Genomic DNA, 19,581 nt, shown 5'->3' with positions numbered 1-19,581 from the left:
TTATAAATTTTCTTTTTCTTTCAGAAACTTCACCGGAAAATGGTGTCAGAAACGGACCTTTGATCGTGTCTGATTTAAAACAGATTTTCCTGAATTTTACAGTATACATTGAAACATTACGACGTTCGCGGACAATTTATTCGCCAAGCGAGTTCAAATAGCGAGTAATATTCCGCACGCGCATATACATTCCGTGTGCCGGTGCAATTTGTCCTGGATGATGGCGATACACTATTGCAATATCACCAAGGACACCTTATGACTTGCTTTTTTCTAGCTCTTTTTATTCTCTCATCCGGTACGCGTTATGGAAGGTTGTGTCGGTCAAAGGCATAAAGCGGATATGAAAGAATTTTTTACTCTCTCACGACAACTGTCGCACGAGATGGTCTGTGATGCTTAAATAATCGCACCATTTAACCCCCTGCACGACAGTGTTTTTCCAACCTTGTCTGCTGATGATTTCCCCGTATACAAGAATGATTGAAGTAAGTGTACCCTCAATTATTTCCAAATTTTTTGTACCTAAGATTATGGCAAGACCAACGATGATTATTTCATGTTAAAATGCTATTCTTTTTAATATTATAGAATTATAGAAGGTTCAGGTGTATAAGTACCTATCTAATATTCTATGGTATTCAAAAAATCGTTCACAGATGCATTATTGCGATTGAGAGCTTTGTTATATGAAAGGCGAGAAAGTAGAAGAATGCACTGACCTGTTCTGCAGATTCGGTGATGAAAGAATGGCAATATTGTATGCTGAAGTGGGCTCTAGGCTCTCGAGCGAGGAAGCTGAATTGAGCGTGTTGAGGTTCACAGGTTGCGTACGAGATGCGCCTCAACGCGTGCGCCATTTGCACGCACTGAAAAATAAAAACACTTATTACTGTATCACTGCTCACAAAATAAAAATAAAATTTATGTAAAGAAATATTCTAAGAAATTAACTGTGGCACTTAACCCTCGGATGGCGGACCATGGAGAGAACCCCAATTTTAATTCAATCCTTTATTTCAAAGGTACTTCGCTCTTCAAGGATTAACGCGTCAATGTGTTAGTTAAAAGAATTCTGTCACAATGTTCGTATAAAAAAATAAACAGGTATTTGATCGATGTTCGAAGTAATTAAACACGACTAATCTCATCCGGAGGTACCCATCGTAAATCCAACAATTTACCGGGTACTGGCTTTCTCTATTCGCAAAACGGATGGTAATTGCAAGTTTTCCCTCCCTCAGGAATACTAAATAAAAACGTCTACCGAATAATGATACGGCACTCCGAAGGCACGGAAGGTCAAAAGATCAAAGCAGCTTGTTACGTTTCAGTCTGCAGGTACCGGGAACGTTTCTCAAGCATAAAGTAGCGACGTCTCTTGCGACACCGTTCTCGCGCGTTATCTTGTGTTATATATTGCGGAGCTCGTTGAATTTCTCTTTACGATTTTATGCGTTCTTACTAGTTTTCACCGTGTGCTTTCCTCCTCCCCAATAGCATCGTATACCCATACCCTTTTTCCTGTGTATTCAAAAAGTTTTGCGTCCCTTTGAAGCACCTCGTACCGCGACGTTCCTCAAACGCGAGTTTATCTGGCGGTCGCAGCTACCGGTAATACGAAAAAGCGTACCTTTGATTCGAAAAATAAATTAGTAAGTTATTCGACGGGGACGAATCGAATTGATCGTTAGATAAGTTGCAAATTATCGTTAAAATCGTTATTTATTAAAGCGCATCTTTATTAAGTGCATCCTTATTAAGTCGAATAACTCATAAATATCACTTAGATGCATGTGTCAGAGATATCGCAGCTCGTTACTAAGGACAGTATATAAATCTTCGGTAAGTCTGAGGTGATGAGTGTGGGATGAGGTTCAACTATGAAGAATCAAACTGCAGTGCTAATAAAAAATATTTGGCAGAGTTTTAAATAATATAAAAGTATCTTTACTGTTATTTGTATAATAATATTGCATTCACTAAATTATTGGATTATTGGTTTGATTATTAGTTTAGATTCTGAAATAAATTGAAAATTATCTACAAAAGTTGATACGTTAATAAAAATATTTCTAAAAAAGCAGATTCGAGAAAAAATGTTAAAATTTTATAGAAATGCAGCGATGATTGCCTGTGATACCGACACGTTGCAGTTCAGATAAATGCACCTTAAATCGCTTAGTTCGAATGATCCTCGGCAGAGTACGCTATCTCTTAGGAACAACTTCCTTTATTTCAAATATTTGATTTTAATAATAATGTAATTTTAATGCGTAAAAGACAATATTTCTTGAATTACTTTTTTCTAAGCTTAACGCTCCAGATCCGTACTAATTAATAGTAATAGATTTGAACAAATAGAACCGATGGTACCAAAGTACAAAGGAACTATAGCAACTTTGTTAAATTAATGGACTCTAAATATAATATTTAGAAATTTTAAATACGACTGTCAAATTTAGTCATTCAGAATTTTCGATAATATTAAATTTTCACCCTTAAAGCGATCAAATGAGAAATGTTGTTTTGGTAATTAATCATTTCTACCTTGAACTGTCGTCGAAATGTATTCGAATATTTTTTGCTTGATTCATATTGAACGGCCGTTTGTTTGCTTTGAATCGCCGTCGAACTAAAATTTTCTCACGACTCGTCGCAACACAGATGGCTTCGGCGTTTCTTGTTCGCGGAGGCGGTTCGATAATTAGGCAATTAATTCAACGGCGAAGGTGAAGCATTGTTGTACCGCTGCCTCGATTAACGCGGCGGCACGTCACGACGGAAAGGAACGAATAAATCGCGGTTATTGGCCACTTCGGCCCCTTTCGAGCCGGCCGTTCCGAGATGAAGTTTCGTTCATCGAATTCGTTCAGTAACATAGAACTTTTAATGGCTCACAGCCGTGGCTCTGTTCGCGGAAAAATCCGCCGGAAAGTTGGTCGCTCCTGTTGCGTGAAGTCTGCTGCCAAAGTTTCAAGCGATTTTGAGATATTGTTCGACTTCGCTACGATTCACAATCCTAATTACCGTCATTATCGCAATCTATTATCGTAAAACATCGTTAACGGTTTCGAACGATAAAGAATACTGGATCGAAAGATAATCTTTTTCATTATTTAACAGATTAAACTTTACTTTAGAGGACACGAAATTATTGACCTGTTTATTTACCATTTAATAGTTTCTGATGTGCAGAATCCAAAAATGTAATTTCTAATTTTAGGAATTCAGTGGTTTAAAAGTTATACATATTTAAAATCGACTGTTTTTAGAATATTTTGCAGATTAGTATGACGCCATATTGCTTCTATCCGTAATGTGATTGGTCCGTGAAGACGAGAAAGCAAACCTAACTTAACCCAACCTAATTTAGGCCGCGCAAAGTTCAGCCATTGAACCCAACCTAACCCCTCATTTTAGAATTTCTTCGACAGTCAAATTTGAGGAAGCAGATCGAATTCTTTTGATTGATTCACCATAGAAATTAATAAAGATTGAATTTATAGCTTAAAAATTGTTCATTCATAGACTTATTTTGAAGAAAGCACTAAAGAAGTGTTTTATTTAATAAACTCTGCCCTAAATTTGTATAAAAATTCTTCTTGCAATCACCCTGTTTCGCAAAGATAGAAGAATTATGTTCTCTCAACCGCATTATTTCTAAGGAAAGTTACGATTACGGCATTGTACCACCGCCGACGAAACATATTCTCACCTGAAGCTCAGGGAAGATGTGAGATCACGTATGCTTTATATAGCCACCCTTACATGCATACGTATCCACGTGGCCATTTCAGTATGCATAATGTTTATAAGCTGGCGTATCCGCATCATAGCGGGATCTCTGGCGACATAAAATATTTTTATATCGAAGAGTATTCCTCGAAAATATTTGTACAACCACCACTATTGCTAGTGCACAGTAAATAACTCGTTTCAGCTGCGTTATTCAATGGCCTACCAACATTCGCACTTCCATCGATTTTTCATCGGTTTCTTTTCCGTCTATTTCCCTCCTTTTCTCATCCCGAGGCCGTATTCTGGCCCCGAGAAAAATAATTGAAGAGACGACTGTCAGGGTTGAAAAAATTTCTGCTGAAAAATATTTTTCGACGTTGAATTTTTCATACTTCGCGCTGGCTGCATTCAAAACACCGAATTTCTGGGTGAAAAAATATAAACGAAGATACGCGAAGTTGAAATTTTTTACAATACCGTTGATAATAAAAAGATTGTTTATTTAATTTTATTACTTCGAACGATTAAAGCACTTTTGCTCGAGACAGGAGAGGAAAATCCGGAAGAAGAATCGACCTTCGTTCCTCCACAAGTGGGCAATTTTTGTCCCCGCATTGTCGCATGGAGAACGAAAGAAAATAGAAGGAAGATGATGGATGCGAAGGAACAAATATGGAGCTGGTTGCTGAGAATCTCTTACGAGAGAACCACGATCTGTGTATTCACTTCAAGTGGTGACTGTACGTGCGGAAGATATAAACGATGCCACAGAGCAGAGACCATCAATAACTTCTCCTTCCTCTGTTCTCAGCATTTTCCCTTTGTACAGGAAGTACCGTCTCTACCTAGGTAAACCGTTGTCCTTCGTTCTCCTATCTCTCGACACTGCCTCTTACCATATGGTTTTTTAGCCCTCGTCCTTCGTCCTTATCGTCTTCATGCATTCACCATTGCGCATGGAATTTTGATGGGACGTCATTAAAATTCATTAACCGCTGACGTAATATCAAACCGGGGTCCACGTTCAAATGAACGTTCGATGATGCATTTACCATGGTTGCTTCGAAATAATTGTGTCCAAGGGATACTAGTCACATTTAGTTTCTATTAAAAAAAGATTTATTCGAATTTATTCCATGCGGTTTTTAGCAATTCGTAACGAGCGATTTTAAAGTGTATTAAAATCACGTAAGGCAGTGAACTAGGAAGATTGAAGTTCTTTGAAAAATTTAACGACGTTTGTTATTTCGTATAAAATCTATGTAAAGAATATCATCTTATCAAAGGGTTTGCAAGAATGAAAGGAAAAAAATAAAATGGGGGCTGCCCATTACCGTCTTCTAAAAGAGGTGTCGATGCAGCAAACTCGCGTAAAGGGAGCAATGGGATTCCTTCGGGATTTCTGGATCCCCTGGAATTCTGTAGTACTTCGACGCGGTCCATTTCCGTCCTGGAACTTCCTAACGAGCTCTAAGAAAAAGATCCTTCGTCCTGCGTGCTCCTTGATCGGGCTTACCATTGTGAATATGCCTCAAATTATCATCTATACTTCTCTTTGTTATGACCAAAGCTATTATTACTAAAAACTTTTTTGTAGAGATAGAATTTTATTATTTATTATAACAGCACAGTGATTATTATTATTCTGACTATATTATTCGAGGTATGCAAAAGTTTCCATTATTTTAGAGGTAATTTCCTTTAATAACATTTTGCCATTTTTTAACCAGAAGATGAATAAATCATAATTGCAATAGAAAAATCTGTTGCCCTGAAGTTACGCGAGTGCATGAAGAGTTAACTTCTGCGTTAATTGATCCAATTTCCGCGATTAGTGAATTTAATTTACGAGAAACACGCCACGATACACGGGGTGCGTTAAGTAGCGCAGGTAAGTATCGCATTCTGGTACGATATAATCGGGAAACCGTCGTTGCGAGCTCGCGTTTCAATAAACAGTGAATTATTACGTACGCCGATATTTGCATAATGTGTGCGCAGTATGCCGCCATTACAGCAAAATCGATAAACGTAGCCCTAGGCAGGCACCGATCGCGACAACTACGACTTACTCGTCTGACATTCTTGCACATTGCGCTGCTCTTCCCCGCGTGTACTTCCGTTTACATATAAAGGTACGTATCCACCAAAAGAGCATTCAGATACACGGAGAACATTTTTCGTATCAACTGTTGCTTGAAGAAAAAGGAACATACGGAAATTAGCGTAAAGAATTTATTTATCGACAAAATTATACCTATTCATTTTGAGGAACATTTTAGTTTTTGTCGGAATTTCGACAAATTATAAAATGTTTAAGAGGGTAGATTTATGTCGTCAGGATCTACGATTCAGTTTACAGAGAGTGGATCTACGGTATTTGGTTGTAACGGGTTTATACCAGGGCATTCATGTCAAATGTAGCGCCATTACGAAGCGGAAACTCGTAATATGCACGCCTTAACGGGGCCAATTAATCTATGAATTTGTTATAATTCGATTGAGCCACTATGGCGAACCTTTAATGACTATTACTGCAACAATAATCGACCGGCGTATTAATTAAGCCGTGAAATCGAATGGTTTAATGCTCGCGTTACGATTATTATCATGGACCTAATACCGATTAGAGGCTTGATACTATTGTTTGTACCTCTTGCATGAAACATGCGATTTGCATTCTGAAACTAATTATAACAAGATTAAATAACATATTATATCGTGAATATACATCAAAATGTATATTGATACTTGTATTGTTTTATTGTAATGATGTAAATAAAACGTCTAGATTATTGGGATATTCTAGAAAATCATTTAAATCCCCATCTGCACGGCTTCCAAGCTGCTAATCTTATTTTTCAACATGATTATACACTAGTAGGTATTACACAGTAGTACAGTACCGAGCATGGTAGGCTTCCCTAGGGAAAATGTAGTTACCCCTTCTTCAAGGCTTCCACGGGTTCTCGGACTTGAAGATTCCAGCCATCGTCGTAAACTTCCCCCTCACCAGGTTCCCAGGTTCCGAGTCCTCGCCGAAATTTCCCCTTCGCGGTGGTGCCCACCGTACCCTGAGACGGTCGCGAAGAAAATGATAATGCAGGGAAGAGGCCCCCTATATATAGGTCTGTGATCCCCCACCACTTGCATACAAACGTTTACGCGGGAAAATTTGAATTAATATTCCCTCTGTTATTCCTACTTTTCAGTTGTATACTAAATTTTATAATATTTAATAATTAAAAATTATCGTATTTATTTTCTACGTCATTTTTAATATTATTACCGATAAAATTAAGCTCATAATCTCCAATATCATTATTTTTCCTAAGGAAGCCTATGTTGTACATAGATCAAACCGTGAGTATACACACAAGTTATTATACTTCACTGGCCAGTAGTCTCTCTGGACTTAAATCCTATCGAAAACTTGTGGGGTATCCTAGTCCGTGATGTTTATAGAGAACGAGGACAGTTTACAACTATTGAATTAGAGAAGGCGATTAAGGAAGTTTGGAACAGCATCAATATTGTGCAACAATACCTAATCTTTTGTCTAGCATACCTGATCAGTAAGGGAGTGTTTGTGAAATGTAATTGAACGGTGGAAAATGTAATTAATTGACTGATTAATGAATCTAATTAACTGATGTAATTTCCTGACTGCAGTGTCGCTATCTGATCTGAATGTAATTAATTGATTGCTGACCTGTAATTGACTAAAGGTTGGTTCATATGCGGAACAGTTCTATTCAGAGATATTTGATGTTTATACTTCTTGCACCATTTTCGATCATCCAAAGAATTATTAAAAATAGATAATTAATTTACATAATTCCAATTTTCTGTAATTTAATTTTTCGACAAAATCTTCAATTTTTCGCAGTGCTAAATATGTTAATTCTCAAAATACCTCAAGCATAAAATTGTAAAGGTATTGATAAACTTCTATTAAAAGTTCCTCTTAAAAAATAGTGCTGTAACTATCCTGTCAAACAATTTCGAAGGACAATAGCAGCCGTACGTGCCGCTTCGTTTAGAATTTCCTTAACACTACGCATAGTTACGAGCTCGTGTAAACTTCCAACAAGCTGTTAGTCCTTAAGCGAGCATGAGGGTTCTTAACGGTGTCCGGTAGTTGGGAAAAGGACCAACTATGCTGTGGCAACGTACTTACGCGCGATACCAATCGTTCCTGGCGTGCGATAAACGACCCTCTCAAGAAAACCGTTTCCAAGCTTTTGGCATCTTCTTAACTGCATCCGGATATCGTTACCATTTCCCTATTGTCGCTCAAGACAGGTAGTTTATTCGTTTATTAAGGGTTTCCCGCGAGTGTTATTTGCCTTTTTTCAAGAAATTTCTCAACAATTACCCGAAAGACGGCGTTTATAAGAAATATATATACCCTCTATATGCCCAGTTATACCCCCTTACATTATGTCCCCCCTTTTAGTCGCCTCTTACGACAGGCAGGGGTTACCGTGGCCGTACTCTGATCCCCGAGCCACAGGGATTAGACAGGTAGTTCATTTTTATATTTTCGCTCAACAATTGGTCGCTATAGTATTTGATTAATGCCTAGAAACTAGCTTAGAAAAAAGTTTTGCTCTTCTTTATACATTTGTAAAAATATTAATTTTCAAACGATAGGATGTAATATTGAAACCCTGTGTTTGAATATTCTTCTTAAAACTGAAGCGTGCATAATTTTCTACAGGGTTTACCCGCTATTTGACAGGTTTCGTTCGTCGAACTGGGAAAGTTTACCGATGCTTTCTGAAGCGTGAAGTCGGGCTTCAACGAACACGCTCGGAGTATTTGGAAAATGCATTGTCTCGATGCGAAGCCCAATTTGACATAAGCTACGATCAGGACGAGATGAAGAGAAACAGGAAGTACCGAAATCGAGGATCACCAAACATACGTTTATCAATAAATTATGAAAAGGACATTAGGTATAAACGAGAAGCATGAAAATTCAGTTCACAAAATCTTTAGCTAACAAGACTGGTTGCAAATTTTAACGACGTTGTTCCTGACACAAGAAGAACGGTTCTGCTGTAGGGGTATATCGCAGAGAAGGGTGGCTCTGCGTGTATACAACCATAAACACCCTTTTCTGTGTATTTTACGAACACCTGTGTCGCATTACAGCATGTTTGTACAATATCCTGGATCTCATCGAGTGTAAGATGGCAAGATAAACAGTCGTAGACGAGGATGAAATTTGCGTTAAAATCACTGCTTACATCAGAGATTTCATTTTTTAAGAAACTTTTTAGAAACTCACAGTTGCTATTTGTTTTTATTTTTTATTAATTGGAAAATTTTCCTCTCCATACTGCTATTTCTTTTTTCTATTAAACTTTCATCAATATCATGCCACCTATAAACAAGTGTTACTTTTATTTTTTGAATTATTGAATATTTTTTTTAATTGAAAGTTCCCCACACTACTATTACCTCCATCAAAAGAACATTTTTTTTTTCTTTATATTCAATTTGGAGCAACAGTTCTCTCTGATATTTTTCATAGAAAAAGTATAGCTGTATCGTGTGGTGTAATTAAATTTTCACTCAGAGCTTTAGTTTTTCGAGCGAATCGAAAAATATTCGCAGATATTGGTGCGTTTCGAGTGTCATTTAATACAATAATAAATTCTACCATTTTATTTTCTGATTTTTGCTTCCAAATAAATTCACAGTCGAAATTTCATTTAACGTTGCAGTGACTGAATTAGAGAATAAGTGGATAAAATAAGAATATGTCAACAAAAAATCCTTTCTTTTTCCCCAACATTTTTCTCCCTTTGTCGTAGGATTTTGAATATGCACTGCTGTAGCAGCGAGAGCTAATTTCCCTCTAGTCCGTGTGACAGAGATAATATCTGGCGTAGAAAAGAACGGCGTGGTGCGTGAAATTATTTATTGTCGCTGAATACCGACGGTGTTTACACCGTGATCATTCTTCCAAAGCCCGAGTGCCTTTGGGTACCATGGATCCCTTTCAAGGGGTGCAACTCGTGTGCAACGTACCGCTTGATCTTTTCACGTTTCGGAAGCAACAAAACCTGAGCGACCGCGCGAGCCTGGCAGCCTTGTTTTCAAGGGTAATCCAATGTTTCATGACTTTACTTTTTCACAGTGGATAACCGGAAGAAGATTCACGAGCAATTTAAAGTTCAAGTTTTCGTTGTTAAATCTATGGGGTACGTCGAGTTCAATTTTTTATTAAAATTTGTATAGTTGACTAGTAAAATATATTTTAGTACATTGGAATCATATTGATACTTTCTTTAAAGCAATAATATTTTGAAAATAATTTTTTAAAACAGTAATATCTATCCAAGCTATTATTTTTGTGTATTAGGAAAATTTATAAGAATAATTGTTTTAGGAGTGATGGAAATTCTAACGCATAACGCACGCTGCTGTATGAAATGTACATTTACCTGTCTGTTGATCATTTGACAAATACCATACAGACAGAGTAGATGGACAGTAGTTGAGGACAACGAGGGCGGGAACAGGATGCAGAAGAGATATGCGTTTTCAGCGTGAGTGCTGTTTCGTGTATGCACGAGTAAATCTGCAGGTGGAGGGTAAATATATTCTACGATCGCGAGTGAGGTATAGGCACAAAGGTTATATAGCCGTCTGTTTTTCGTTATTGCACGGCATTCGTGCTCTTCTTTACGGTGTATCGGAAACGTCAATACGTTTTCGGTCTCGATATATTTGAAGAAATTTGAAAGAAATTATTTCCATTCGAACGATTCTCGATTAACTGTAACTACATAAATAATAAAATAATACTAAGAAAGAAAAATTGAGCATTTCCAAGTTCGATTGAAGATAATTGAATTATCAAGTTCACGAGGAAATTCTTTCATCGCGTATGCTAATAAAATAATATTATCCCCATGGAGAAATGAATTTTCTCACCGACGACCACTCAGCCATTCGGGTATCGCGGTGGCCTATTTCAAAATTGCATGAAGTCGCTTTGTGCGAAGGAAAGAAAAGGGTCCATAGAGAACCTTTTTCGACCTACAAAAAAGGGTAAAGGCCTTTTAATGATGCTAAAATAATGGAGTATCGTCGGCGCGGTAGCTGGCATAGAATCCACGAATGGACACTGTTCGACGTTGCTGGATGCTCGAGAGATGCGTTTTACCCCGGAGTGCTGTTCCGTGTATGCAAGAGTAAATCCGCAGGTGGAGGGTAAACATCGCCCTCGGTGATCGCGGCTGGGAAGGTCTGCTCGGGACCCAGGCATCCCTTATTCCGTTGCCGTTTTCAAAGGTTGGCGCCCTTTTTTCGTCGTCTCGTCTGTTTGCACGGCTCTACCAGCCTCTTTCCTTTCCTCGTGTGCGTGCATTCACGTGTGCTTCATTGATACTCTATCTACCCTATCGCCAGCCTCCTCTGTTTTCCATTCAGTCTGACGCGTCCTTGTCTCGGGATTATCGCTCTGTTCTCCAGCCTCATCGGGTGGTATAATCTCACTCGATCTGGACTAAGACATTTTTTCTGCCATTCTGCTGCTTGACATTTGTCCTCCTCTTTTACCATCATCCGCAGGGAATTGCGGTTACGTATTCCACCGGCCCAAAGGCACGGAAAGGAAATACAGTCAAGGCCACTGAGTTTGTCGACTATAGATGTTCTTTATTTTCAAGTTATTAGGCGGAGATTTTTCATAGTTAAATAAAATTTAAATACCATAGCAACTCTAATAGATAGTGATTAAATTTACAAGTAACACGTTCAATGTTTGTCTTCAGTGACGGGTTCCACCGACGCTTATTTGGAATAAATATAATAATTTTCTAGTACCCTTAATTATTGTTTTCATACGTACATTCGAGATTAAATAAGATTTCTCCAGAAAAAATCGCGATGTCCCATACTTCTGTCCGCCCCCCTCGGAGGTCCGGGGAAGAATGACAATGTAAAGGAGAGGACCCCATATATATAGGTCTGTGACCTCCCACTACTTGTGTGTAAATATTTTAAAAAATTTAAGATTGATATTTGTTTCATTATTCTTATTTCTTAATTCAATACTTAATTTTATAATTTTTCATAATTAAAAATTATATTATATCTTTTCTAAATTACTTCCAATATTAATATTGTCAAAATTAAGATTTTGAGAACTCCTGCTTGGCGAGTATACGTGACGTGTCTTACCGCGTACGTCTATTTCCACTGCCGCAGTAGAAATATCAATGCTTAGTGCGACCGGCGGTGATACGGATTAGTAAAAGAATATTAAGAACTGCTTTTTTAATATAATGCTTCAAATTAATATATCATATTTCTATAATTTTAATATTATTCAAAATCTTTTTTCATTTTTTGATAAATTAAATTAATTTCTCTATTTTATTGTAATCAACGTGTTAATACTAATTACTACTTATGATTCACAATTTCATATATCTATTGCAATTATTATAATTTATAAAGAGAAATAAAATTTATACAGTGAAATTGGTAAATTATACCCTGTTTTATATGCAATTACCAAAATCATCCCAACGAAAATTGAGAAAGAAAAGGAAAAAGATTCTGTTGACAGTACTGATATCGCTGTCTCAAATGCCAGCACGTTCGGTTTTATTTTGGGTCGTGTGTTTACCTATCGATGTCTTTTCTTGCTACTTTCTGAATGTGTTGCCCTTGGAAACGAAAAATAAAAGGGACGGAAGGCAAAGATCCAGTGGCTTCCATTATGAACGTTAATGCCGACGTTGTTGGATGGGCTTTTGATGTAAACGTGCGTGCTCAAAGAATCACCAAGAGGATCTTCAACCATCAGCTTTCCACCGTGGAAATGCCCTTCGAGTTCTTGTATCGAATATCTGGGATTCGATCGCTGAAGAACTGAGCTCGCAATTTTAAGAGGGTTATCGAGTCTTTGAGTATGACAGTACACTAGACGAACATAATGCAGCTTTCATACTGGGGCTTTGCTTATTTGATCTCGGAAAAGACTATCAATGGATTACATTTATTTCTATTAAACAATTTCCATTCACTTTGTGACATTGGCTGATTTTGTTGAATTAACCGAAATTTTAATGAAATAATTAAAATTGAATATTAAGAACTGCTTTCATAATATAATCCTTCAAATTAATATATCATATTCCTATAATTTCAATACTATTCAAAATCTTTTTTCTTTTTTTTCATTGATAAATTAAACTAATTTCTCTGCTTCATTGTAATCAATGTGTTAATACTAAATACTACTTATGATTCACAATTTCACACATTTATTGAAATTATTATAACTTAGAAAGTGAATAGGAATTACACACTGTTAATTAGAAAGATATACTCTATTTTATATGTAACTACCATAATTCCAACGAAAATTGAGAAAGGAAAGGTTCTGTTAACACTGCTGATATCACTGTCTAATTAAATAATTAAAATTGAAAGTCTGAAACAATTTGATGACTTAAAAGTATTGTAAAATAACAAATTTGTCAAAACTAGTACTTATGTTTTTCACATATCCCTTAAATAAACAGCAGGGAAATAGAAGATTAGAGAGACATCGTAGGGGTAGGAACCTCGAAGGGAGTGTAATAACAGAGTGTCAGAACCAGAAGAGAAACAATGCAGTGGATGTAATCTATTATTTGACAACGCGTTGACAATTTCCTATTCAAATGTTTTCAGCTAGTTCACTGTTAACACTTCACAGTTTTCTCTACTATTACCTCGTTTCAAATTTTCGCTCCAGGTACATAATTAAAATTTCACTTTCGTCAACGTTTAATCCCACGCACATCGGTTTGGAAGTTATCCAGTGTTCAAAACCGATACTCAATGGGTTCTGGCAAGTAACACCCATCTATTTAGGGTTGCACAATGTTCCTCGTCCGCTCCATTAATTTTCACAACGCGCCTAACACCCTTCGTCATTTCTATGTTACACGTCTGCCACATCAGTTGTTTTGATTATACAGCAGAGCGATTGTCTGTACGTACAGTAACTCGTATTAATATTTAGACATAGACATTCTGACTATTCTGAAGATAAATTTATCATTTCTATTATGATATAAAAATTTACAAAATTTGTTTTCATCTTTTAAATCTGGTTATGTACTTTAATATACTTGATATAGAAGAACTTTTCATTATTATAAGTGGACACTTTATATCTTTGAATTAATATTTTTCTCAGGGTATTACGCGGACTTTTTATCATTGCAAATATCGTTTAGCTAACTCGAGTCCTTTGACACAAGGAATCTCTGGCTAAGTGTTATCACCAGAAAAATTCTCGTTCCTTCTGTAAGGACGCTCGTTTGATCCCCCTTTCCATTTCCCTTTGTAACTTTATTTGCCTTAAAATGTTTGACGGTTATAAAGAGGACGTTCATACCGGTGTCTATGTAGAAATCTGGTCGCTTGTTACGATTGTTACTGCTTTATCCCTTTGCCACGATGTATCTGATTCTTCACAGTTTACTCTGTAAAACATTCCCTTTATCTTATTCCTTGTTAGCTGAACGTTACATTATACATAGAATGTTCCGAACAACAGAGGTGAGAAAAGTATTTTTATAATATTTCAACACCCATGGAATATTTTTCTCATTTTTCTATTATTTTTACTGATATTCATATTTTCCTTACGAATCTGATTTCAGATTCATTTTATAGCAACTTTTATGTTACATCTCTTAATTATTCTAAAAGTGAATTTGTAAATTAACAAATTTGCGTGTCTTCGAGTGACAACAGGTCCATTTCCAAATTACTTTGAGCGATCATGGCCACTTGCAAAGCACTTTGCAAACACTCGCTAGCTGCATACTAAGATTCAAGTCAACAAGTTCACCGTTCAATCTCCGAATAAACAGCACTTCCTAACCGGAGCTCAACCACAGTCAGTTCAATTTCATTCAAGTGGACTTGGTGAGATCCACAATCCAACCAGCTTGTATAAAATTAATTCGACTACACGATACACGTTTAACGCTAGATTTTGACTCATTTACGATTTTATTGCTATATATATAGAAAAACTTAAATAATTTTCTTTGAAACATATGTTGGTTTTTAATAGAATTATGAAATATATACAAATACTAATTCTTTCCCCTTCCACTCCTTAGTTCCAAAAATCCATATGTGCTATACCTATTTTGAAGGATCTTGTATTTATCCGGCAATCTAGTGTTAAATTCAAAATATAATAGTTACATTCAATATTTGAGAAAAATTTATATATTTCATAGACTTAATTAATCATTTCGTATATGCAAATAAGATAGGTATAATAATATTGGAAATACCCTCACCGATTCAAATCTCCCCACTTTCTTTCTTCAATGTAAAAGCTTGAACAAGATATCTGATAATTGAATGTAGGGCCGAGGGAGTAGGGTTGATGACAGAATGAGATTGAAGAGCACTAACAGCCGGTAATTTTCGTTTCCCTCATAGGATATACTGCACCGATGGGACAGCCTCTCGGAGTAACATGATATATTGCAAGCCAAACAAACCAGAACCCTGATGAGACATGTCGCTTTAAACCGGCGTCACACGTATGCAAATGTTTATAGCCACTTTTCAATTTTTATATTCCGTAATCTGTGTATTTTGTATATCCTCTTTTATTGTGTTTCTGTACCCGAGCCTCGAATCGGGTCGAAGAGGGTCGAGTCGGGCGAGCACATAAATTTGTTCGGGTACCCGTAATTTCGGCACCCAAATGTCAACTCGGAACTCGAATTCAAATTCGCCTTGGGATCCTAAATTCGGTACTCGACATTGCATTCGAGAAACGATTTTTCAGATTTACCTTAAATTTTTAAGTTTGAAAGCGTTTTCATATATGTAATTGAGATTCAGGTTTTGAGTCGAGTTCGGGTCTCAAAACGAATTCGAGTCCCGAAATAAGGGGTACCTAAACAAACTTTCGGGGTTCCGCCTCAACCCCATAAAAATTCCCAATCCTCTCCCGATTCGAATTTTCGGATACCCGCACACCCCTAGCAATTAGCGCAGCATGACTTAGAATATTTCCAATAGGGATCAATCTCAATCTATGTAACTGTAAATTGCTTCGTTTCAACTCCAACGAACCGAAACTACTTTTTGAAGTCTGACGAAGCATCAAGTTAGCTAACCTTCGTTACATTTGATCATCGAATTACAAGAAGAGTATAATTGATCCGCGATTGAGCACAGTTCGGTGTAAAAGCTCGGATGTTGTTCCTGTTCGTCGAACCGTGCCAGCCTCGCATGATTAACTCGAGTGTAACTGGTGGCACGAACTTTAGCACGAAGACCTACTGCAACAAGTTTCCATTTGCTTTAATCATCTTACGCGAGCACGTTCACTCGGTAATGCTCAGCAAACTTTCCCCCGTATATTTCAGCCGGTTATATTAAGGACGACGATTATTTCTCCGGGAGGGAAACTCTTCGGCCAGCTCCGATAGGGCTTTGTTAAAGCATTCAAGCAGATGCTGCACGCGGTGAAAGATTAAACATTTCAAGCCGTTAAATAATACCGCGTTATAATTTCATAACTGTTATTAATAGCGAGCATCAACGTTCATGAGTTAAATAAAATATCTGGAATTTTATCAAAGATGAACAATTCAAATGCAATTACTTGCCTTTTGTTTAAATAAATCTGCAAATTTCGCGAAACAAAACTTTGATTATTATTTTCAAAGTTTTATTATTCCAAAGAAGTATCGAATGAAAGGAATTAATAATTAATTTTTTGAATAAATTTTCATTAATTTCTAATACGATTTTTTCCTTTTCCACGAAAACGGTTCTCCAATACCAATTATAGGAAACTAGAGTCAATTCATGGGAATTCATGGTTTTTGAGCAACAGTTATCCGCGCTCGTGTTCATCGTTATCGTCATCGATGGCTGCATACCCATCCGTCGTGTCATTAATCAACGCCGTTTGAAATTGCATACGAAGCAAATTGTAATTGAAGGGTAATTTCAGCTTTCTGTATAAATCACGGTCACAATAATCTATGGTAATTACTATCAATCGACGATGGTTTCGCTGAACAGAGAGTAATATAGGATACTTTCGGCTACGTTTTACGTCCAACTGTATTTATATCATCGCGTTTCTACGTCAAACTCCTGTGTTATTATTCAGTACCGCTTGTTTACGTTTCTATTATCAATTAAAGTAATTTGTGCCGGATTTATGAAGCGAAATGTCTCGTTAATTTATATTCTCTGAAATCGAAACTTTAGAGTTACGAACATTGAATTTTTTTAAACAGACATATTGAAACACACTGTGTACGTATAAATAAAGTAAATCAGTAACATTATTTCAAACAATTAACCGCGTCGTTATAATTACTTTAATGTTCTGCATATTCAATCAGATGTAGTAATAGCGTTTCGCCGTAAAGTAAAAGGAAAACGATGAAATTAGTGCCGGCATGAATATTAAGTTCATTATAATGAAGGTTCGCGTTTTGTCTAGCGTAAAAAAATCGTTCTACCGAGTTATTCCGTCGGCGGTGCTCGCATCAAGAAGAGATCGCGAGGGTCCGTGAAAGTAAGGATTTTTTCAGGTAGAAAATTAAAGCGAGAGCTTAGGAGAAGCCCTCGAAATAAAACACTAATTCGGCGGATCGATGCGTTCTCTAGAGTTCGTAAACGGAAGACCGAGAGAACGACGAGGGTAGCTTTCAAGGGGAAAGATGTACGTGTGGGAGTGATGCGTGTCGAACTAACTTGAAAATATTGGAGACAAAGACGCGGCAAGGATTATGATCATCTCTTCTAATCAAAAAATAGATTTGGAACGTCGCGACGTATTGGTCACTAATGATTGACAGCATTGGCATAATTAGTAGCTTCTTCTGGAAAACGTTAGAATTTTAGAATCTTAGAATTTTAGAATCTTAGAATTTTAGAATCTTAGAATTTTAGAATCCTAGAATCCTAGAATTCTCAAATTTTAGAATTCTCGAATTTAGAATTTTAGAGTTTTAGAATTTCAGAACCTTAGAATTGCGACTGGGCCACTCCACATTTGGAAGGAGGAGGGCAGGCCCACCCCGACCTCTATCTAATTACTTACTCCTATCATTGACAGGGCAGGTAACATATTAATACAATTTCAAAATTGATTTGAAGTGATTCTCGGATAGAAAACGAAAGAATTTGCAATGTGAAAGCAGCGTTTAATCGCTATCGTCGACGTCAAAAGGGGTAGCTTCACCGAACAGGGCTTTAAGATCGGCTTAAGAGAGTGGAAATCGCACAAAGTGTCGTAAGAATTATCGAACTCGAGGTTCAAGAACGCGGAAAATTTGGCTTCTCGCTGCACCACTGTGATTTCATCTTAGTTTCCAACCCTTGGGACTTTTTCTTTCTCTCTATTCTCACGGCATCCGTTTCTCTCGCATTCTATTTCACCGTGTTCCTTTAATCCTTTACTCGTTCAACCCTTTTGACAGCCACTCTTCTAAGAAGTTCTTGCGTTTCCAAACGGAAAGACTACAGGCACGCGGCATCTATGTGTTAACGTCTACCTGTACCTTTACCGGTAAACCCTTCTCTTGAAACATATACGCCTTTCACCTCCTCGTACCAACCCCTTCTAGCTCGTTTCTTTCTCGATCACCCCTTAATGTACACTCCAGTCGTGTCTACTTCAATCCCTAATGCTTGTGGCTCTTGCCACACTAGGACCAACAAATTCTTTCCTCTTTTCCCTGACGTATGACATTTATCCAGTGGATGCATGTCATCTAACATTAGAACAACGAAGGTATACACGTTAAATATTTCCCTACCTGATTAATATTTTAAATTTGAATATTTCCCTTTTTTGTCCTTTTAATAAATTTAAGATGCTCCCAAAAAATAAATTTTCAATTAACCCTTTGGGATGGACCATTCTTAAGCTTGCTCGTGGTATTATTAATTTAAAGCAAAAGAGGTAATAATTCCATCCTTCAAAGCATATATTATAAATTTTTAATGTCTAATAAATTTTAATTTTAATGTTATGGAATTATAAATTACTATGACAATTATGTTTGGAAAGGCACAGAAATAATGTGTCGAAAGAGGTTTGTCATTTAGGGGTTGGAAATTTTAAAAACTTCTTAATTACTTGTAACTGTATAAATAAATACTTGAACCAATTCCAATTTCAAGAGTGGCTTCTAATTTTATACCATCGCAATTTTGTGACCCTAAAGGTCCAATATTCACAACGTTGACCAATCAATATTATGACAATAACTTCGATTGCAGTGAAATCGTGGGTACATCTCAGAAGAGAGAATAACCGGCGATAAAAAGGCTGAGACAGGCCTCTTAGATAGGACAGAAAAGTGTGCTCTATGTCAGGTAGGATTTTCCTGCCGGTATTCGCGAGGGATAACTAGGAAAGTGAGCGGGTTATGGTCCGAAGATCCCTATCGGTTTCCAGCTCCTTCGAAGACGAGTTAAGGGTCGAAAAGTTTCACGAGAAGGAAAGCAAAGGGGTTGAAGAAGGAAAGTGGCGGGTAGATAGAAATTGCGAGGCGAAGGTGGAAAAGGATAGCGTAGAAAATCGGAGAGTGCCTGCGGCTGAACACTCACTTATAGCTTCTCCAGACCCCTGGGTGCCGTATCTTTGTCAGTGGTGTCTCTGATACTACATCACCCTGTTTTATGGTGTCTAAAGTCCCGAAAAAGGACACTGCGATCCGCGATTAAGATATTGCTGGCCAGTGTCGCGACGTGTCCTTTTGCCAAATTGCTAATGTATCGAGCTGATCCTTGGATATTCCTAAGCTTCTAGCT

The 19,581-nt window shown here is 37.1% G+C and overlaps 1 protein-coding gene across 7 annotated transcripts in view; it reads right to left on the bottom strand.

The window, feature by feature from the left end:
• LOC114871995 (tensin-1-like) overlaps positions 1-19,581 on the bottom strand; it is a 180,885-nt gene that overhangs the window by 45,416 nt on the left and 115,888 nt on the right. For all 7 annotated transcript variants that reach the window (XM_029178682.2, XM_046285030.1, XM_029178683.2 and 4 more), the window contains one exon: positions 723-869. In XM_029178682.2, coding sequence (XP_029034515.1) covers positions 723-869 — 147 coding nt within the window. The remainder of the gene's footprint in view (positions 1-722; positions 870-19,581) is intronic.

The sequence above is a fragment of the Osmia bicornis genome, chromosome 3 (genome assembly GCF_907164935.1).
Source record: "Osmia bicornis bicornis chromosome 3, iOsmBic2.1, whole genome shotgun sequence".
In the NCBI taxonomy this organism is placed as follows: domain Eukaryota; kingdom Metazoa; phylum Arthropoda; class Insecta; order Hymenoptera; family Megachilidae; genus Osmia; species Osmia bicornis.
This window is presented reverse-complemented; position numbering and strand designations above follow the sequence as displayed.